This window comes from Acipenser ruthenus, chromosome 29 (assembly GCF_902713425.1).
Source record: "Acipenser ruthenus chromosome 29, fAciRut3.2 maternal haplotype, whole genome shotgun sequence".
Taxonomy (NCBI): Eukaryota; Metazoa; Chordata; class Actinopteri; order Acipenseriformes; family Acipenseridae; genus Acipenser; species Acipenser ruthenus.
Window position 1 is genome coordinate 15,696,159 of NC_081217.1, and position 23,572 is coordinate 15,719,730.

General features: G+C 40.3%; 1 protein-coding gene across 2 annotated transcripts in view; it reads left to right on the forward strand.

Moving 5' to 3' along the window:
- LOC131702124 (chemokine-like protein TAFA-5) overlaps nt 1–23,572 on the forward strand; it is a 100,978-nt gene that overhangs the window by 57,232 nt on the left and 20,174 nt on the right. For both annotated transcript variants that reach the window (XM_059004152.1, XM_059004153.1), the window contains exon 4: nt 6,025–6,152. In XM_059004152.1, coding sequence (XP_058860135.1) covers nt 6,025–6,152 — 128 coding nt within the window. The remainder of the gene's footprint in view (nt 1–6,024; nt 6,153–23,572) is intronic.

The following is a 23,572-nucleotide window of genomic DNA, read 5'->3' on the forward strand; positions in this document are numbered from 1 at the left end:
GTGGTGGTCCATTATGAAAGGCGCTATATAAAAATAAGGATTATTATTATTATTATATTATGCTGAAATGTGTCTTTTAATATATCCCCTGGACAGTGGTTTGGGCTGGATTCCCCATACTCCTAGACCCCTACCCAGTCTGAACAACTGGGAGGAGAAGCAGTTCCACTGGAAGGGAATCCCACTTGCATTGGTTGCAGAACAGTCTGATGTGTTCCAGGTTTTATTATGAGCCTCATCAGTCACCCAGGAGCTTGTTAACGACAGACAGTAAAGCCTGGACCAGCTCAATCTGCAGTGGAATAGGAGTCTTGCTGTGCTTCTGCCCCACAGCTCAATCTCTAGGCTTGCCTCTCAGCCCGTTACTCCCAGTGTGGATACCTGCGGTTATTCTTTCTTATTATTATACTCACAGCAGCCTTCCATAAATCCTGAACAGCTGAATATACCCTTCACATGGATCATATTTTTTAATGTAACATATTTTTGCCTCTGATATATGCTCCTAATGACAGGCAGTTATAAAAACCCTGCAACGTGTTCATCAGAGAAATGACCTTGAGTATTGCTGGGTCTGTGCTTCTGTGTCTCTCCCTTCGGAGGAGCTGCTGGTTTAAGCTGTGGTTATGCATCATTAAATTGGAAAGCACAGGCCTGTGGGGGAGAAGGCTTTAGTTTATCGACATGAACGTATTACCGGAGTCAGCCACAATCACGCATTGCCTGATGAATTTCGTGTTGCTGTCACCAGTACTGATGACTTATATTCAAGTTGAAACCCAAAATGAAACTGAAAATGGAGATGTTAATGAAAAAGCTAATCCATTGGAGAAAATCAGAGTGTGCAACCTGCTTAACTCTGGCGCGTAAGCACTTTATTATCATTACTATGAGACAGCGCTACACATTGTATTTAACTTTTAAATGTTATTTATCTCCTTTCAACCCCTCCAAACCCTATCCCCCCTTACACTACCCTAACCCTTTTCAGATACAATTGTCTGTTTATTTATTGTGCAAAAAGATTTACACACTAAGTACATTGTAACTATGCATAATATCATTGTAATCAGGGGTGAAATTCTCAACAAAATAGTGCAGATACTCATATGCACAGCAGGGTGTAAACATTAAAAAAATTGAGACAATTTGAGTGCCAACGAATAAATACTTTTAAAATATGTACATATTGGTACACAATACATTTATAAATACAAAATAACTGATCAATTATAACCAATTCACCATAAACAAGGAAGCTGAAAATACTGAAAGCTTTGTCCCCTCTGCTTGTATCACTCAGTCATGTACTGTAATATAACACTGAAGTTAAAACTTAAATGACAAGCATTAAGAAATATTACACTATGCAGTAGCTGCTGCAGAGGGAGTTTTGTTTCAAGATATCCTAAAAAAGGGATAATGTTATAAAACAAATGGCATATAAAAACTGTGCTATGAAAAAATTATACAAAAAGGTCTAAGTCAAACAATGCACAATAGGGGCTAAAATACCCCTTAAATGTATTATGTAAGAGGCACTGCTACTTCTAATGATGTACTTGGCCATTTTAATCTCCATAGTATTCTCTGAAATCATCCCCATACTTTCCAGACCCTGGATACTCACCTACAACAGGACCTGGCCATGCTACTAGAATAGCATTGGATTAGAAAATATATCCCTGTTTCTTTTATTTATTTTGAACTTATTACTTATCTTACAATAATATGTTCTGTGTGCTTCTCTGTTGTGTTTCTGTGTAGATTAATTACTATGATCTATTCCAGAAAAAAAGATTTTTCAGTCAAAAACAGTATAAATGTAGACTTTTTAATTATTATTTTTTATCCCTGGTATTGTGGTTTCTGCACAAGAAACAACGTGGCAAAAGACACATTTTCATAAAGTAATATCATTATTGTGGTTTACGTATGCCTTTTTTTTTTTAGATGTACACACAAGTGAAAACTCACATTTAACTTAAATAAACTTCAAAATGTTTTAGAAAAGGGGGCATTGTACAAAGAAAAAACACCTCACCTTTTTGGTTTTTGTTTATTACAGTCCTCATAACAGAAAATAATAGGATCACAAAACACAGCGTTGATCACTATGCTTAACATGTGGTAAATCGGTGCAAGGCAAAACGTGTTATGATAATTATTTCAAATAGTGATCAACTATGTAATTTATGGCGAACACTGACGTGGATTTCTGCCTTCAAATTCATGTGCAGCAATGGTCGTTCGAATATTCTGATAGTTTCTCCGACACACTAAAGAAAATAATTATTACTTCATAATAATGATAATTGCTCCAGACCTTTTTCACGTTGCACTGCTAAGGTCTTCTCTCGTTGATCCACGAATGAGCACTGACACAAAGCGAAATGGGCGGAGATTTGTGACTCATGCCAAAATGAAATCTGATCAGAATGAAAGCTTGGCCAATCAACATGCAGTGATTATACTGACGTTAATGGTGGCCAATAGCAGCTCACAGAAACAGAATCAGTGTGCGGAAACAGAATGCAAGCAGCATGAACTGTGCTGAATGAAAGCGCATTTGAGAAACGTTGCGCTAGTGGACTGTGTGAGTGGATGGAATGCATCCGCGTTGGATGAAAAGCAGATTAAATAAGTACCGGTACCCAGTACCGGCATCAAAATAAGTCCCGGTACTGAGTACTGGTGAGTACCGGCAGAATTTCACCCCTGATTGTAATTATGTGTAAGTACACATGTATGTACTAAGAAGCTACTGTGTAAATAGACAGTAATCAGAGACACTGAATGTAAAGTGTAAAGCCAATATAGGAAATCCAAATTCCCTTCCCATGCCCACTGTTCATTAGTAACGACGGTAGTTTTGCAGACATTGACAGTGGTTGAGTCGGAGTATCTTTTGTAATCAACCCAAGCAATGCATGTTGTGTGTTGTGTGTTGTGTGTTTGTGACATATTTCCTTTATCCTTAACTTTAGACATGTATGCATGCATTATAGTAAAGATTATAAGACTAGACAATAGTCCAATAGACAAGATGTCTTCAGAAGACATTTAAAAATAAATGCTGTCTTAACGACTGTGTGCTTGAATCAATCAAAGCGGTGATTCAAGCAGGGAACTCACTTTTAACCCTTAGGTCAAATCATGTAAACATCAAGCATATTGTAGACGCTTCCAATACTCGGAGCAAATCATTCAGTCTAACATCTTATGCGTCTTTCAATAAACGATACGTCCAATCATCGTCAAGGAATGGATTTCTGTCTTAACTGGAACCGTTACATCCCTGTGTGTCAGAGTTAATCTCCTCCTCCCCAGCCTCCATCTGCTTTTTGGCTTTGTCTAACAGGGGAGGGCATCTGTCCTGCCCCCCGGCCCATGGCAGGGGTACCTCGAAATGTCAGACCAAAGAATGTAGTGTGAAAATATATATACTGTGGTATAATGTTGTCTAGTCTAAGCTTTAATAAATAATCAATCGCATGAGTTTCCTGATGAAAATTCTATTACCATAATATGAATTCTATGAACCCATATACAGTAAAATTGTCCCTTAGGATTGTTTTCTTACAAAGCTGATATTACATTATGTGTGTGTATACTTTCCTAATATTTTTAGAAATGTGAAAGGGATCTATCTAGGTTAGGAGTGGGGCTACTCATGTGAGCCAGAGGCTAATCAATCGCAGTGTCCTTGATAGAAACCTGCCAGTTTTCATTCCTACTGAAGGTAAGACTCAGAGGGCATGATACAGCAATATCTGAGAGATGCTCATCTATTCTATATTTGTTTGGTTTGGGGTATCTCCAGGGTTAGTGCTTGATTCCTGTGTACAGGAGTACTGTATCTTTGTGGTTGTTTGTAGATCAAGCTCGTTTGGACATATAGAAACATGCCTCCTGAAAGACAGTAATCCCAGCAATGTTGGTAATATTTACTGGTACGTGCCTGTGTTTGTGTTGTGGGAGAAGCGTTTCCTGATTAAGAGGACATTGCATTATATTAGCAGTCTCGCTACCGTGACAGCCGATTGATAAAACAAATAACTCAAATAAAAATAGCTCTTGGAAATGAGGTCTTGAATCCTGTATCCTGGTCTGACCTCCTCCCAGCTCCACAGTGTAAAAGGCATATTGTTCTGTTTTTATTCTGCACTGGTACTTTGAACAGGTGGCCCGTTCTATATCTTTATATTCAAGACATTTGTTATTTCTTTTTTTTTCTTGCCTATCTTTATATTACAGACAGAACATCCAAGGCATGCATGTGGAGATCCTTTTGAAAACAGACTTTATTTACAGGAGCAATGAGGACATGTGCTGAAAGCAATTTCTGCTTGAATGCATCGACACAACATGATGAGTGTTAATTAAAAACATGTGACATTCAGACACAAAGCCTAAGCTAAAATGTGACTGTACCAAAAGCATGTGTGTTATTCTTTATGCATTTAATGACCATTACCAATTTCTGTAATATTGACAACCTTCATTTTACAAAAAAGAACAAAAACAAGTTCTGAGTGTTCTATACAAGATGCGCAGTGTACTTGGGTAATAGTGTACTACAGGGTTTTCTGATACAATAGTCTACAAAACCCCTTGTCATCCATGCATTTCAAACAGAGGAAGATTTATGATATTATCCTTATACATACAGGACTTTGTGTCTTATATCTCTAGTATATTATACACAGGCTGTGAAACTATAGGAATAATCATTGAATACTTGAAGGTCCCATTGAATGAGCACAAGGTCAGTGGCTCTTGCACCTCATAGGCCTCTTTCTCTTGGTACAGTCAGAGCCTGGTGAGTACAGCAACCCCCAAAGACTCAGGGCTGAATGAATGTGCTACAATGCCATTGGTGTGAGCAGACTGAGATCTACCAACAACAGTGTGAGCATCTCCTGCATAAGCGCTGTGTGTGTGTGTGTGTATGTATGTGTGCGTGTGTGTGTGTGTGTGTGTGTGTGCGCGTGCGTGTGTGTGTGCGTGCGTGTGTGTGTATGTGTGCGTGTGTGTATGTGTGCATGTGTGTATGTGTGCGCGTGTGTGTGTGTGCACGTGTGTGTGCACGCGCGTGTGTGTGTGTATGTGTGCATGCGTGCATGAGTCTTTAATAAGACCAGAAATACAGTATGAACAATAACATCACTTAAGCTGCAGTGGAAGCAAATTATTTCTGCGCAGCGAGTTTGCAGTTTGACAGTACTTTAGGTAATCGTAATGTCTGCATTTGCAGAACAGCTGAACAACACTTCACAGTTTTTATTTTTTGTTGCTTAAATTCCCCTCCAGACTGTGCTTTTAAAAACACTGTGTAATGAGTTAACCCAGGAGTTGGCATCGCCCACACTGTACAGAATACAATGTTCGCAAGCTCTCGTCTAATGCACAGCATCAGAAGTTTGCAGGTTCATTGACTGTTATTGTTGGTCAAAGCAAACAGTAATTTCCATTTCAAACAGGGTGAGTTTAGTGACTTGTGTTTGAGCCATTAGCACTGAACAGGAGCAGATGCTCAGGGTCTCACCTTCGCAACGTGTCTGATTTCTGGAGACCTCGCTGACGCAGGACAGCTGTGACAGCCTGCAGCTGTATCAGCCAATTTCTCTAACCAGCAGCAGTCATGTGGATGCTTTAGAGATCATTTTAGAACAGGAGGTCTTTCTCCAGGGTTTTGTTCCACTGGTTAGGAGTGGCAGGATAAAGGGGTTAGTATTAGTTTATGTAACACTGTGTGCCCAGTATTAACTGTTTGATACTTTTAAAATCCTGCTAACATAATATGTAACCCAACATGAGCAAACCGATCCCACCCTGACACCAGTTTAGAGAATCCCATTCTCCTGAACTCAAAAGGATAGCTCTTACCAGATCAGTTATTAAAGATGAATCGGTCACGTCCAGGATTTCTGAAACAATGACACTAAGCACTGTACAGTGCTCACGTAATTTACCTGTTCTAATGCAACATTTAACCACACTTGTTTTTCTTTTCTTTCACAGCTCGGATAGTAAAGAACAAGCAGTGGTGTGAGATGGCGCCCTGTTCAGAAGGTGAAATCTGTGGTTTACTATTGAACCGGTCGGGATGGACGTGCACCAAAGGAGGGGGCCGGATAAAGACAGTAACAGTAAGTTTCCTGCAGTGCAGTTTCACATTTGTTGTGTAAACACACTCCCTTGAATCCTTGTCTAGAACTACTACATACATCTAAGGATTTAAACCTTGCAAATTCTGTATAGATTCATGACAAAGGTGTGTGGTTTCGGCTACATGGCCGTATTCATAAAGCATTGCCAGTAGATGCACTGCAATCCTGCTGATTAACTGGCTTCACTGCTGTATGAATAGATCCTACGCTAAGGTGTGACTGAACAAGTTCCACACTGATGCCTTTTTATTACAAGCAGAGTAACGGATAGTAATGACAGGCCACAGCCACCGCCATGCAGAACGTGTTTTGGTTGTTCTGGATCACGTGCAGAGCAGCAGACCTGGCTCGCAGCAGGTCTAACAGGAGCTCAGTGCCACTGCTCACCTGGTTAAACACATGCTCTGCAATCTGTATAGAGGCAGGGTTAGTTGCGTTTACATGAATGCATTCCTCTGCCTTGCTAAGAGGTATCATCACAAACCATTGAGTTAAATATTTCTTCAGGACGAATACATCTCCTTACTTATCTAATCCTGTTTATTTATTTTTTAGTTTTATTGTTGTGTCTTGTAAGCCTCACTTTTTTTGTGCTCAGTATGATTTTCTTATGGATAGTTGGTGGGGGCAAGCACAGATTTTTCAAAGCCACATTTTTTACACAGCATTGATGTTTATCTAATTTAACTTTGACGAAAGTCTACAAGATGAATACACATCTCGAAATAACCTTCTTTATTGTCCCAGAAAACGACAGAAATGATACTCTACACAACAAATTCCTTCTCTTTAAGAAGGAACTTTTTAAAATTCTAAACAGAAAGCACCTGGTGGAAAATAAACTGCACTGTCTAGATCCTTAAAACAAAATTGGTTGACACTGTTCTAAATTGACAGGTTGCAGGAGCTTATTTTTTTTGTACCTGCTGTGTCCAAAAGAGAACAGCAAGGGTTCAGTATTGAAGACCTGATTAACCAGTCTGTCCCAGCTGAAAACAGGTCATTCTTTCAGTAGAGATCAAGCTCAATGTGTTAAGCTTGAACCGAACATCTTTGTATTGTGATCACGTGCTGCAGTTTCGTCTCAGGGCACATACAGACAGATATTATTGGCACACATTGAGAATGGGTTCTTTAAATGTACTTTGAAGAGCTTGACACCCCAGCACAAAGGGACAGACAAACCGCAGAGTCGTACAGAGCTATTAAGGCAAGGAATCAGAACAGACATGCATGACCAGAAGATGAGGAAACTGGTTAAGGGTGATGCTGCTGTTGAGAGCTGAGCCACGGCTAGACAAAGAGAGTGGACCTCTATGGCATAGAACTGATTTGGAGTTTTCAAATGTCAGCAAACTCAATCTGATCACATTGACCGTCTTTTCAATGAATAACTAAGGAAAATGTTGTCTAATTTAAGACACTAGTTATGTAGGGCTATATCTTTTTTTTGTGTGTGTGTGTTTTATCAGTTTTCCACAGCAGTGCTTGGCTGATTCTGTATCCTAAGGATCCCATAAGAAATTATCCTCAGTGGTCAAGTCAGGCAGCAATTGCTGCCCCTTGTTAAAATAATTAAATACATCAATAAACGTTTTGAGTCAGATCCCAGATCTTTTATGGGGCAGTGAATTCCGGGATGCTAGCTGAAGAGTTGTTTCCTAGTGCACAGCCTCTGTCTTTTTGCTCCTATTAAGAGCCCTTAGACAAAGAAGTCCAGCTGAAACGGTGACACTTTAGTTTATGGATCCTATATAAGTGATTATAAACAATCTATAAACATGTTATTAATTATGTCATTAACAATTATAGAATATGAATAGAAATAGTAAGAGTATTATTACACATTTTTTTCATTGTTTTCTGCACTGTTGTTTATAATCGCTTATAATGGATATAGTCTGTCTGTCTTTTCAGGTCTGTTTGTCTTTCTATGCCTGTCTGTGTCTGTCTGTCTCAGCAGTTGTATGGGGCTGCTTTCTTTTTTCAATACAGTTATTATACACTTTTACCATTGTTTTGTTTTTGCTATTGTTTATAACCACCTATAACAGATCCCTAAAGTAAATTGTTACCAATAAAACAAAGTGAGGGTGCGGAGCAGGAGATATTGATGAAGGCTGCCCTTCAAACGCATGCTTTAGCTTTCAGAGAGCTGACAGATTAGAGAAGGACGTCATTGCAGATCAATATGCAAGAGACTTGCTTTTGCAACAAACTGTCTTCACATTGAGTTAATAAAATCCATAATGTTGTCCTCTAGCACAAACCCCTGGCCATCAATGTGATTCACAGTCTCCTTGCTGTAGACTCTGATTGATGGCCCACCACTCTCTCCCCCAAGACCAGTGGCGCTCCATTGGCTCTTTCGCTAGCGACAGGCAGTGGGACGGTGAAGGTGGCCTCGAGATGATGTTTCAGTGGCAGATGATGCATCTTTATCTGTGTTAAAATATCTTGTATTGCACTGCGAGCAATTCATTTTAATGAACAGTCAGCATTATTTTTTGTCATGTTTTGTTTTGTTCTTTTTTATGAATCAAGATATATAATATACAGCAGTGGAAAAAAATCCAGATACCAATTTTTGTAATACATAAACAAAATAAAATGCTGGGTCGGAGAATTGCTCAATTGTGTAAGCAAACTGTGCAAACGGTATTCGGTTCTGTATGTCAATGTGGGGAGGGCTACACAAAAACAGACCCCTATCTGCAATCAAGTGGCCATCCCTTCCGACAGCCTACTCTCACTTTAATGGTAACATGAGATAAAGGTCAATAGAAATGAAGAGTGCCATAGGGAACAATGCTCCATAGCACAATCAATGGCTTATCAATACTGGCATAGATTATACCAGAGCTTATACCAGCTCATAATGTATCCTATCGTAGATCAGTGACCTCAGGCTCAATGCACCTGCACGCATCGTGTTTAGCTCACAGTGTATCCTATCGTAGATCAGTGACCTCAGGCTCAATGCACCCACACGCATTGTGTTTAGCTCACAGTGTATCATATCGTAGATCAGTGACCTCAGGACCTCAATGCACCCACACACATCGTGTTTAGCTCACAGTGTATCATATCGTAGATCAGTGACCTCAGGCTCAATGCACCCACACACATCGTGTTTAGCTCACAGTGTATCATATCGTAGATCAGTGACCTCAGGCTCAATGCACCCACACACATCGTGTTTAGCTCACAGTGTATCATATCGTAGATCAGTGACCTCAGGACCTCAATGCACCTGCACACATTGTGTTTAGCTCACAGTGTATCATATCGTAGATCAGTGACCTCAGGCTCAATGCACCGACATGCATCGTGTTTAGCTCACAGTGTATCATATCGTAGATCAGTGACCTCAGGACCTCAATGCACCCGCACACATCGTGTTTAGCTCACAGTGTATCATATCGTAGATCAGTGACCTCAGGACCTCAATGAACCTGCACACATTGTGTTTAGCTCACAGTGTATCATATCGTAGATCAGTGACCTCAGGCTCAATGCACCCACACACATCGTGCTTAGCTCACAGTGTATCATATTGTAGATCAGTGACCTCAGGCTCAATACACCCACACACATCGTGTTTAGCTCACAGTGTATCATATCGTAGATCAGTGACCTCAGGACCTCAATGCACCTGCAGACATTGTGTTTAGCTCACAGTGTATCATATCGTAGATCAGTGACCTCAGGCTCAATGCACCGGCATGCATCGTGTTTAGCTCACAGTGTATCATATCGTAGATCAGTGACCTCAGGACCTCAATGCACCTGCACACATTGTGTTTAGCTCACAGTGTATCATATCGTAGATCAGTGACCTCAGGCTCAATGCACCTGCACGCATCGTGTTTAGCTCACAGTGTATCATATCGTAGATCAGTGACCTCAGGACCTCAGTGCACCCACACGCATCGTGTTTAGCTCACAGCGTATCATATCGTAGATCAGTGACCTCAGGCTCAATGCACCTGCACGCATCGTGTTTAGCTCACAGTGTATCATATCGTAGATCAGTGACCTCAGGCTCAATGCACCCACACACATCGTGTTTAGCTCACAGTGTATCATATCGTAGATCAGTGACCTCAGGACCTCAATGCACCCACACACATCGTGTTTAGCTCACAGTGTATCATATCGTAGACCAGTGACCTCAGGCTCAATACACCCACACACATCGTGTTTAGCTCACAGTGTATCATATCGTAGATCAGTGACCTCAGGACCTCAATGCACCTGCAGACATTGTGTTTAGCTCACAGTGTATCATATCGTAGATCAGTGACCTCAGGCTCAATGCACCCACACACATCGTGTTTAGCTCACAGTGTATCATATCGTAGATCAGTGACCTCAGGACCTCAATGCACCCACACACATCGTGCTTAGCTCACAGTGTATCATATTGTAGATCAGTGACCTCAGGCTCAATACACCCACACACATCGTGTTTAGCTCACAGTGTATCATATCGTAGATCAGTGACCTCAGGACCTCAATGCACCTGCAGACATTGTGTTTAGCTCACAGTGTATCATATCGTAGATCAGTGACCTCAGGCTCAATGCACCGGCATGCATCGTGTTTAGCTCACAGTGTATCATATCGTAGATCAGTGACCTCAGGACCTCAATGCACCTGCACACATTGTGTTTAGCTCACAGTGTATCATATCGTAGATCAGTGACCTCAGGCTCAATGCACCTGCACACATCGTGTTTAGCTCACAGTGTATCATATCGTAGATCAGTGACCTCAGGACCTCAGTGCACCCACACGCATCGTGTTTAGCTCACAGTGTATCATATCGTAGATCAGTGACCTCAGGCTCAATGCACCCACACACATCGTGTTTAGCTCACAGTGTATCATATCGTAGATCAGTGACCTCAGGACCTCAATGCACCCACACACATCGTGTTTAGCTCACAGTGTATCATATCGTAGACCAGTGACCTCAGGACCTCAGTGCACCCACACGCATCGTGTTTAGCTCACAGTGTATCATATCGTAGATCAGTGACCTCAGGCTCAATGCACCCACACACATCGTGTTTGTATTCTGCCTTGTCTGATCGTGGGACAGTTTTGTTTTACTATCATAATTCCCCTAGGTTTTATTTTTTCAACTCACAAGTACAGTATGACATGTTTGCCTTAATGTTCATTAACAGTTTGAGCAAAAGGGAGCGCAGTAGATCAAAAAAGAAAACTTTAGTTTCAGGAGCCAGATTCTCAAAACTATTTGCTGTACTCCAAATTGTCATCAGCAGAATGTTTCAGTAAGAAACAAGTCACAAGTTACCAAACCAGAAATAAACAACTCAGGCATTTAATTTAATTTAATTTAATTTAATTTAATGTCTCGTAAGTAGTCTTAATGTATGTTTTAGAATTGTAATTCCTTTTTAGTTTTTCCTATTGGACAAAAAAAAATGTTAATAAATAAATACTGTAGTATTGAAAATGTAATCCATTTGTGTTTGAAACGTTTTCTTTTTCAAAGCAATCCTCGATGATAATTGCAATGCTGTTCTGTCAGTTTGTATTTACAGAATAGTCAAATAAATGAATGTGTTTTTGGTGTTTTTTTTGGTTTTATTTTTGTATCTGCAAACTTCTAAATAAAGAAGTCTCAAAACGCTGCAGATCAGAGAGTGGCACAGATAGCCCAGGGAGCTGACCTTGTTAATAGAGTTTACACATGCACCGTGCATTGAAAGCTTGCCAGCTATTAATATAGATTACTCACAGGAACTGAAACAGGGAGGCAATTTGTCTTCACTAGTGCTTTGTTGAAAGGTTCAAAGATTGTATTCTCTGGAGTTGATCCTCTGGAAGTGACTATGAAGTAGATGTAACTAAAGACAAGCGCAGATGTAATGGGATATCATTTTGAGTAATGAAAACTTTTGTTTGTGCATTGTGCTTAATAACGGTAGATAATCATGACTGTATGCAATCTTTCTTTCTTTCTTTTTTTTGCTTTAATAGGATGTCTAAAGAACTGTCTCAATGCACTCAGACAGAAAGCCACCGGCATTTCCAAATGAATAGACGTGCATGTACTGTAGGATTCATATTAATTTGCACTGAGAAATGAGACAATTCTGTATGAAATAGTTTCATTAAGAATGACCCTTTTAAATCCCCCAGCATCCTACAGCTGGTAGGAGGCCTCCACTCAAGCTTTATTAACAAAAATAAAAACACCTGTTTTTCCTAAAGACAGGTTTCCTAAAGACTAGCTTGTATGCTGGCATACAGCTAGTATCCTGTATAAGCATGCTATTACAGCTTCTCAGTTACTTATAAAGCATGCTATTACAACTTCTCAGCTACTTATAAAGCATGCTATTACAGCTTCTCAGCTACTTATAAAGCATGCTATTGCAGCTTCTCAGTTACTTATAAAGCATGCTATTACAGCTTCTCAGCTACTTATAAAGCATGCTATTACAACTTCTCAACTACTTATAAAGCATGCTATTACAACTTCTCAACTACTTATAAAGCATGCTATTACAACTTCTCTCAGCTACTTATAAAGCATGCTATTACAACTTCTCTCAGTTACTTATAAAGCATGTTGTTACAACTTCTCTCAGCTACTTATAAAGCATGCTATTACAACTTCTCTCAGCTACTTATAAAGCATGCTATTACAACTTCTCTCAGCTACTTATAACGTAGTGCAACAATCAGAATAATGCATCACATTTAGCTATGGCTTATCTTAATACACAAAGCGTACAACTCTCTTCACATTTAAGACAGTATTGATCGTGTTGAACACAACCTCTATGTCAATCTGCTAAGCAGGCACTTGTTAACAATCTGTTTAATGCATGATCTGCAAGCATGTCACTTGAAGAAATCGCTTCTATGCGGTGGCGATCTTTTTGTCATGTGAGGAAATAAACCAGCCTTATCTGGACAGAATCCTCAACCCTCATTGAAAAAGCATTAATTTGTATCTGACTCGCATCAAAATCTGATCGCTTGACTCAGAAAAACAGAGGTTTTTTATTATTAATATCCTTTGCAGATATGCACCACGAAAGGTCTCTCTTCTCACTGGGCAGGATGCTCATGCTGTAGGAAGCTCTCTGTGATATAGCGAGCAGCTCTCACCCCGACAATACCTTTCAATCACAAAGCCATACTCCATTAGGTAAGCACTGTCCATGAACACGTGCCAGCCAAGGACTTTATTGGCAGCCAGCATGTTCAGATGTATTGCTATCAGTCCACTGGAAAGGCATTTACAGGGCAGGCTGAACCTCGAGAGCTTGAAGGTCTCACGCTGGATACCCCCTTTTTAACTCGGTGCAAAGCTCCCCTCTCCAGTGGAGCTGTTGACACAGTGGATACCCCCTTTGTAACTGTGCAAAGCTCCCCTCTCCAGTGGAGCTGTTGACACAGTGGATACCCCCTTTGTAACTCTGTGCAAAGCTCCCCTCTCCAGTGGTGGAGTTGACACAGTGGATATCCCCTTTGTAACTCTGTGCAAAGTTCCCCTCTCCAGTGGTGGAGTTGACACAATGGATATCCCCTTTTTAACTCGGTGCAAAGCTCCCCTCTCCAGTGGAGCTGTTGACACAGTGGATACCCCCTTTGTAACTCTGTGCAAAGCTCCCCTCTCCAGTGGTGCTGTTGACACAGTGGATACCCCCTTTGTAACTCTGTGCAAAGCTCCCCTCTCCAGTGGTGCTGTTGACACAGTCAATACCCCCTTTGTAACAGTGCAAAACTCCCCTCTCCAGTGGTGGAGTTGACACAGTGGATATCCCCTTTGTAACTCTGTGCAAAGCTCCCCTCTCCAGTGGTGGAGTTGACACAGTGGATACCCCCTTTGTAACTCTGTGCAAAGCTCCCCTCTCCAGTGGTGGAGTTGACACAGTGGATATCCCCTTTGTAACTCTGTGCAAAGCTCCCCTCTCCAGTGGTGGAGTTGACACAGTGGATATCCCCTTTGTATCTCTGTGCAAAGCTCCCCTCTCCAGTGGTGGAGTTGACACAGTGGATACCCCCTTTGTAACTCTGTGCAAAGCTCCCCTCTCCAGTGGTGCTGTTGACACAGTCAATACCCCCATTGCAACAGTGCAAAGCTCCCCTCTCGGTGGAATTGGCTTTTCTGATCTCCATAGGGCTGTTGGTTATCACGCTCCATTCATTAATTTGAAACAGAGGGCTTCTACTGTAAATGTGGTGAATGCTAGCATTGTGCAAAGCATTCAGTGTGTTCTCTGTTAATCGTTTTTTTGTCTTTTATTTTTTGTCTGTTTTGGATTTGGCTTGCTGGGCTTTTAAAACACTAAGGTATTCCCTTGTATTTGATTTAGTTCCATTTCTGCTTGTTTATTGATCTTTTCCTTTTTTCCTGTCTGCCTTAAGCATGTGAAAGTTCATTTTCTGTTTTGGAGGAGCAGAGACTGGCATTAATGGAGCTCCACCTGCACAGAGAAGAAGGAGTTGAGCTTTTGCACTTTATTATTATTATTATTATTATTATTATTATTTATTTCTTAGCAGACGCCCTTATCCAGGGCGACTTACAATTGTTACAACATATCACATTATACATTATTTCACTTTTTTTTTTTTTTTTTTTTTTACAGATATCACATTATTTTTACATACAATTACCCATTTATACAGTTGGGTTATTACTGGAGCAATCTAGGTAAAGTACCTTGCTCAGGGGTACATCAGCAGTGTCCCCCACTGGGGATTGAACCCACAACCCTCCGGTCAAGAGTCCAGAGCCCTAACCACTACTCCACACTGCTGCCCACTTCATACAAACAGTGATGTGGAGAGGAATTACACATATTTACCTAAATACCAGAGGGTGCAATTTATTAATTTTTTTTGTAAACATTGATGATTACTTTTAGTTCCCTCAGAAGCAGGGATTCGAAACAGAACCAGAACGATAAATGAAAAAAAAAATTAAATTTGTCATGGAACAGAAACAAAAAATGAAATTCAATTAATTTATTACATTCTGGAACGAAAAAGATATTCAAGATTTTGTTTATCGGTTAATAACTTTTTTTTTGTTCCCTTTCAGTCTGTTCTCTCTGCCACTTTCCATTGTTTTCAAACATACAATAATTTGAAAAACGCGCTCTTCCCATGGTCTTACACCTCAGTGGTCAACGACAGAGCATTACATCACTGCCAGCTAATGAAATTCAACGTTACATTTAGCTTGCTTTTATGGAGCAGCCAGCAAACCAAATCGCACTATATTTGCCTTCAGTTCAGGCTTCCACCTTGCGGTCGGCTACATGCTGGATCCACGTTACGTGATCAGTCTTGTATTCGCTCAAAATAAACAGGTACTCTTATTAACTTATTATTAAGTTATGTACACAGAAAACAAGCTGTAAAAGTATGTGTGGCAAGTGAAGCGCTTTGTTAACAATGGGAGGTTTGCTACAGTAGTTATATTCCTGGATATTAAGAGTTAAGACATTTTACCATCGACTTGAGAAAACAGCAATGCTTAGTGTTTCACTTTTATTGTTATATCCAAAAATAGTATGTAGAAAAGTTGCACGTGTGTATATGTTACATTTGTTGTATGTCTTACTGTGAAATGTGCATATATATATATAAACACGTGCTGAATATCATTCTGCAACAAGTGAAAAACAAAAAAAAATAGATATGCAGCCCAACTACATAAAAAATGCTTGTGGAAACACGCTTTTATTGCATGGAGGTTTTACTTAACGTATTTACCAGACCAGTCTAGTTATGATGGAGCTCTGTGGGAACAGTGAAAAAAAACTATAGTATTCTGCAATCAGTGGGGCAGCAGTGTGGAGTAGTTGTTAGGGCTCTGGACTCTTGACCGGAGGGTTGTGGGTTCAATACCTGGTGGGTGACACTGCTGCTGTACTCATGAGCAAGGTACTTTACCTAGATTGCTCCAGTAAAAACCCAACTGTATAAATGGGTAATTGTATGTAAAAATAATGTGTAAAAAATAATGTAATTGTATGTAATGTGATATCTTGTAATAATTGTAAGTTGCCCTGGATAAGGGCGTCTGCTAAGAAATAAATAATAATAATAATAATAATCCGAAAATCTGTGGTGAACCCTGTTCTGACTGTGTTGTGTGTCCGAGTTCCTGGTAAGTGACGCTTTTGTGAACTTCGCAGTCTTATGGCAATTGTAGTTCGGCGAGTGTGTGTTTCCTTCTCTTTTTCATTTTACATTAGCCGGTCAATATGTTTAATGGAATCGTTTGTCAACACCCTGGAATAAATACATTGGATTTTTCATCAGAATTTGCGAAGGGGCTGCAGTATGTCAGGAATTAATGCCAATACAAATGAGACACATGTTTAGAATTACCTCAGAATTGCAGAGGAGCTATTAGACAATAACAGGTGTTTTTCCATGAGAGTAGAAACATCACCAATTTATTATTAAGCAATACAGTCATATTGGATGCAATGAATCAATGTAATATTTATAAGCTCTTAGAGTAAGTAAAAAATTGTATTTCCTCTGGGCTTAGTTCATTCTATGTTTTCAATCATCATATTAGGCCATTAAAACAATAACCTACCTATTGTTAAAGGTAATGCTTGTTTTTAATTATGAATCTGCAGATATTCTACCATGGAAAAGCATTATAAATTACTGAAATGCAAAATAACATTAAGAAAATGGCATACGTTATTAACATGTATTGCCCATTGAAACTGTAATGTGATTTGCCATTACATGAGAGTAGGTGTTAAAACTTCATGCTGATATTGGACCCAGCTTTCGTCAAGATAAGCACCAACTAAGACATAGCTTCTTTTACTGTAAACTAATGTGATCCATCTGCGTTTCCTTCCATCTGATGATGTAGATATCCTTCTCCCTTGTGTTGATGGCTGAAGTGTAATGCTGGCTCCAGGGATCAGCCTATTTTTACCTCCATGGCGCATTAGCACACACAACAACTGCAATGCTGGCTCAAGGGATCAACCACAGTGCAGCCTCCCTAGCGCATCAGCATGACAACCGTCTGGACTGAGCTGAGTAGGGTAATCTCTGGGGTCTTCAAGTGGGCACCTTCCATCCTTGGTGTATCGTTGACGTCCCCCACTCAGCTAAGCCCAGCTTACTTACCTTCCTTTCCATCCACGTTGCTTTCTTTCTAATGTGCTCGAGGTCCCCAACCAGAATCTTTTTGTCTAAATCTCAACCAGAGCCAGTTGCTGCTCCTCTCTGCTGCTTCAGATAAGTTCTTCACTATGCGTCCGTAACTCTTGACCACTGAATCCGATGTCTCTGAGAAAGCCACAAATCCTCGACAACCCACCTGCATTGGGTAAACCTGGACTCTGTTATGCTTCAGCAGCTAGTTGAGCGTACCGAAGTTTCTTCCTTTCATACGTCTCATCCACAGCATCCTCCCATGGCACTGTTATCTCTACCAGGTGAAAAAGGCCTGCTGATCCAGACCACAAGACAATATCCTTGACTAAGACCCACCTTACACCCTGTCAAAATGTGTCTTAATGTAGCTGGCGATGAACACAAAGGACATCACGGATCCTCTCCTACCCATAGATTAAGGTTCTGTGGCGATGGGAGAACATCATATGTTGACCTGATGAGGAAACTGATCCTGCTCTGTTTCATTGTCCATAGATCTCACCAGCCGATCTTGCATTGTTCCACACTCTCCCATCTCATCCATTCTCCCTGCTTGGCCTGGGAAACTGCTTTTACGCACCTCATCCTCTCCTCCAGCTTTTGCACCTCGTCGACTACCATCTTCCTCAGTTGAGCTGGGGGTGCTTTGTGCCATGTAGGAGGAGCTGAACTGAGACCAAGACCTGCTCTTCCATGCTGTACGTGCCACATGATATCACTGAAATGAAGGGCAGCCTTTGCATCTTCCATAGCTTCCTTTGCCACCCACGTTCTGTGAGTTTTCATCACAGGTGCTGCCTCCCTCACACATTCGTCATATGACTACCAATGTAATTTCCAATCGAACCTTGGTGCACTTAAACTCCTCGGTTAGAGCTGAGACTGGCAGCTGCAGTATCCCTTTACCATACAGTCCCACTCTGCTGAGGCAACGTGGAACCATTTCCTGATGTATGAACTGATAAACACATTAAACGTGTTCTGTGAATTAACAGTAAAGGGATAGTGCACAAAAATCACACATTTTTTATAGTTTCTTTTTTCCTTTCCTTGTATCTTTATTGGATGCATTTTTACTTCATTAAACAGAACGTGCTAATAATGATTAGGAGTTAATAGCTTTGAGAATCAAGCTCTTTTTGTCTGAAAGAAAAACTAATTAGCATTTCTAAATAACCATTTCAAACCATTTTAGACGTACCACAAGCCCCTTAATTAAATGTCTGAGTTGATCATTTCTGGGTTGGTAACTTTATTGGGGGCATTTCTACTATCTGAAGAAATCATGCTAATGACAATTTGGAGTAAATGTCTTTGAGAATCTAGCACAGTGTCTTTAAAGAAGTTAGAACCAGCACCATCTAACACATGCCTGCTGCGAATCAAGCCTTTCGCAAGTTTTCTGTAGGTGTCAATTCAGTTGCAATGCACTAGATGGCGCTGGCTCTGACTGTCTAACAAACCCTTTGGTTGATGTAGCCATCGTTCTTTACCAATAGGAGCAATGACCCATGGGGGAAAGGCAGTAACAACTGAAATCCTGAATACAGTTCAATTGCCTTTCTGTTGAGTTATTCATCAGTATAAATGTATAGAGTATTGACACAACGGTGGTTTATGATGTTGGGAGTAATAACAGTTAAGCCATACAGCTGTAATCACTCCGAATCCCCTCTGTTTCAACATGCGCCTGCCCATGTATAAACGCTGTGCACATCAGCCGTTGCTTTGCAGAGCCATTATAAATCCTAATTATGGGTTGTTTTATAGATTGGAGCATTTTGGTTGCTGCCTAACTTCATGAAAAGACATTGCTAGCAAAGTGATGGTTTACTGCAAGGGGGAAGCAAGACGTGTGATGTTCTATAAAATATCAAGAGACAAAAAGGCTTGCTTCCATATAAAAAAACAAGAAAAACAGAAAAAACATACTATACAGTATAATGGCAAGTGTGCTATGCATGTGTCTTTTAAGTTATTCAGTGCATTATAATATAGTACAGTATCATTTATTATCATCTGAATTCTGAGTTTTGCAGCACAGATTTGTTCCTCGTGTTGTGTGTGCTATAGCTTCCTTCTTCTATTTTAGGTTCTTGGTTTAGCCTTCTTATACGAGGACTTGAACACTTTGAAATGTTCATACAGATGCAGAATTGAATTCAGGCTCATGCTGTCCTAATTGCTGCCAGTACAAGATCCTCACTGATACATCAGGATGAAGATTACACTACAAGATGCTTTAATAGACCCACAATAGCTTTTTCAGCAACTGAATAATTCATAGTATTTGATTATCACTCAGCTGATAGATGCATTTGCATGGATTACATTTTGTTGCAGATTATATTTTAGCTATAGCAAATGAGTCTGAAATTGGAAAGCGTTTCCAGTTCATTGTACAGGTCTTAATGCCTTGGACAGGTGATTACAGTGGCTGATTCTTCTTCAGTCTCTTCCGGAATATTTAATCCCATGTTTACATAACGCTGATGCAGTAAGTAAATAATAATAACAACAATAATGAAATTCAAAGTAAAAAGATCTGTGTATAAACTAACATCACAAGAAATACCATCTAAATGACTATGTAATTTATATTGATTCCAAGCTAGCTAGATCCTCAGTGCCGTTAAGTAGCATGTTTTGGTTTTGTCTGAAGTTTAAAAACACCAAACAGATAATGAAACAGCTTGAGACTACGCACAGCACCTTGTGTCTTTCTGTCTGTCTAACTTTAGTGGGTGCATTTTTACTATCTGAAACAATTGTGCTAATGACGTTTTGAAGTAAAAAGCTTTAAACAACTGAACAGCAGAGAGGCCTGTTGTTAGTGGTTTATGAATTTTAAATTATTATTATGATTATATAGGGCGGCACGGTGGCGTTGTGGTTAGCGCTGCTGCCTCACAGCGCCAGGGTCCTAGGTTCGAATCCGGCCTAGGGTACTGTCTGTGTGGAGTTTGCATGTTCTCCCCGTGTTCGCATGGGTTTTCTCTGGGTACTCCGGTTTCCTCCCACAGTACAAAGACATGCTGTCCAGGTTGATTGGTTACTCTAAATTGCCCTCTGTGTGTGTGTGGTGCCCTGCGATGGACTGGCGTCCCATCCAGGGTGTAGTCTCGCCTTGCGCCCTGTGTATGCCGGGTTAGGCTCCGCCTCACCGCGACCCTGTAAAGGAGTAAGCGGTTAATGATAATGGATGGATTATGATTATACTGTGTGGTAATAGTTAATATGAATGTATTAAAATCCCCAGGCCCATTGTTGTATCTATTTAAAACACTGATGTATTTCCTGTTTTGTTTGTTGTGGGTATTGGGACTGAGGATCTGTATTGCAATACTGAAGACAATATTGCGCTATGTATTGGAATTCAACACCGAATGATCCTGATGTTGATTTTATTGCTATCAAAATGAGAACCAAACAGTTATTAATAAAATTTGGATGCATATTGCAATTTTGCATATTTCAAAAACACTGAATTAGCTATTTAAAATTCTCTAAAAACATTGATTTTAAATGTAATTTATAAATTTGTATTATAATTAATATCTTTATTTTCATTTGATATGAAACATGTTTTTTCTGAACTCAACACATGAATATAAATGCCAGCCATTATAAGTTAACACTTGTTTAGCAGTCTGCAATTCAGCTTTCACTTCAGCCTTGACTTTGTTGTACACCTGTGGTATTATAATCTCTGAACTGTACTGATACTTTGGTATCGTTGGTCCAGGATGTTCACCAAGCCTCTGAAGTCTGCAGAATTGAAAACTTGGTTGCTTTTCTGGAAAGGAGAATCTGCTCCTAACCATTACGTCATCACCAAGCGCCATAAAGGCTTTCACTCGTGTCGCTTCTTTTGTTTTGGCCTTTCAGTCACGCGCAGTGAGGTCGAAACGGGAGTTGACCATCTTAGAGCCTGGAGGAAGGGCTGCCCTCAGCCATGGATTCTCTGAGGTTTCCCCCTACCATCAAAAAATTAAAAATAATGTGAGTAGGGAGGTTTTCCTTACCTGAGTGCTGAGAGGTTTGTATTAGTTCTGCAGGGTGTGTGGTCAGGCTGGAGAGGCTGGGTTCTTTCCCTTAGTGCAATCATGCTCTGGGGGGTGGGCCGTGTCTCAGCTGCTTCACTTTCGTTCATCTTTTTCCATATTTTTTGTGCACCACTGTGGCTCGTTGCGTTAATCATTCATTATTATTTTATCCATTCATGGTTTGGCGGCCTCGTCTTTTGGGGGGAGGTGGCCCTGAGTGCCACTTCCTGTCTGCGCCACTAAGATGCATGATGTTATTGTGTTTTTCCTAGCCGGCCTCGCGCAGGTAGCTGTCGAGCACCCACAGACAAGGTCTCCGGCCAAATTTATCATTCATCATTAAATCCTTTGTTCAATTGCAAATTGATAAATCATCACATTGTGGATTCTCCGTTCTGAATAAAAGTTATTTAATTAAAAAAATGTGCACCTTTCTGTGATCATTTTTCCCTTGCTGAATTAGATGGGTAATTCGCCTCGAGCACAGATGTGATTGTTTGCTGACCTGAAATCAAAGTACTTGGCTTTACTTGTCCACTGGGACTCGAATTTTATTCTGCAAGTAAGACCTCTGGGTTAGGGTTGGCCATGCTCCGGCTCTGGGGTCCTGGAGCCAGCTCTGGGGCCTGGAGCCGGAGCGGAGCTTGCCAGTTTTCTGAGCCAAGCTCCGGAGCCCCCCCCCCCCCAATAAAAGTATATTAACAAACGTTATTAATATGCGTCCCAACAATGAGACAAAATGAGTTAAAATGTATTAAAATTAGGTTTGGGTTTTTCAGTATAATACTAAAAATAATAATAATGAGTTACGCTTAAGTGCGTAAACATACACACATGCATGTCTATGGTTTACTTATAATACACTGTTGTTCAAAAGTCTTAGACATGCATTTTTCTACTCTGATGCATTATGAGCATCAGCAATTTACTCAAAGCCATCACTGGTGTTTCTACTATTATAACAACCTTGACTTGCATAAAGAATAAAAAAACATTAAGTGAAATAGCTCGCATCACTTGATTTTCAAGGTGTGGTATCCGAAGCATAATCAACAGGTACAGAGAAACATCTCTGTACCTTCTTTCTATTCCTTAAGGATATTATCTTCAAGTATTGTACATCCTTGTTAGACAGCTTTTTGGGTCTTCAGGTCCTGGGTTTGTCAATTACAGATTCACTCAATGGAGGAAATGCCACCAATTATTGAAACATCTTTCAGATCGCCACCCCAATCTCTTTGCCGAAGTTTACTTTGACTATATAGTTTCTTCCGTTCTTTTTAGTTTAAGTAAATTAATCCCAGTGCATATTACTCCAAAGATAACACATAAAACAGGAATGCGCTAGAAGCTGATCAAAAGGGAGTTCATTGATACTTGTTTATTTCATACAGTGCATTTGCTAGAAAGTGCAAAAATATAATTTGCTGACATGTGTCATTAAAACTGTACCGCATGTTTTTATATTCTTTGGATTTGGTCTTTGCTGTCCTATGTCGGACCTGGTCCAACATTGCAATTATTTCTATCCGGTCCAATGTCGGACCCTGTCCGACATTATCAAAAAGACGCAAAAAACAGGTTTTTAGTCATTTTTTCTCCGGAAAAAGCCGAGAAAACCATTCAATGGCCGAGTGGGAGCGACAGGAGCCGAGACAAGCCAAAAAAAAAGGGCCTATCTCATGAATAGTCATACTTGCCCCTGGCATCAGATAGAGGCGGTCATAAGGAAACAAGCTGGCTGATACTGCATCAGCGCTCAGAGAATATCACGGACATTTGCAGAGCTTTTTTGAGATGTTATAGAAATAAAATAATGACTTGGATCGCATTATTGAGGAGTTTGGTGATAAAACGAGTGATCAGGAGATGATTGATCGGTATGTACGACTATTATTATTATTATTTATTTCTTAGCATATGTGAAAGCTATAGCGAACGAAAGGGTGGGGCGGGGCTGGAGATGCCTAGTGAGTGCTTTGTTGATATGTAGGGCCTTTTAAACCTGTTTGACTGTGGAAAAAAAATACTTTTAAACAGCGTGTCTAAAATTAACTTCGCATGTAAAAATAAATTGGACCTGACGCGCCTGACGCACACTTAATAAATGGACTGCAGAGGGTTAATCCGTATTTTATGTGCATGTAATGGGGTAGC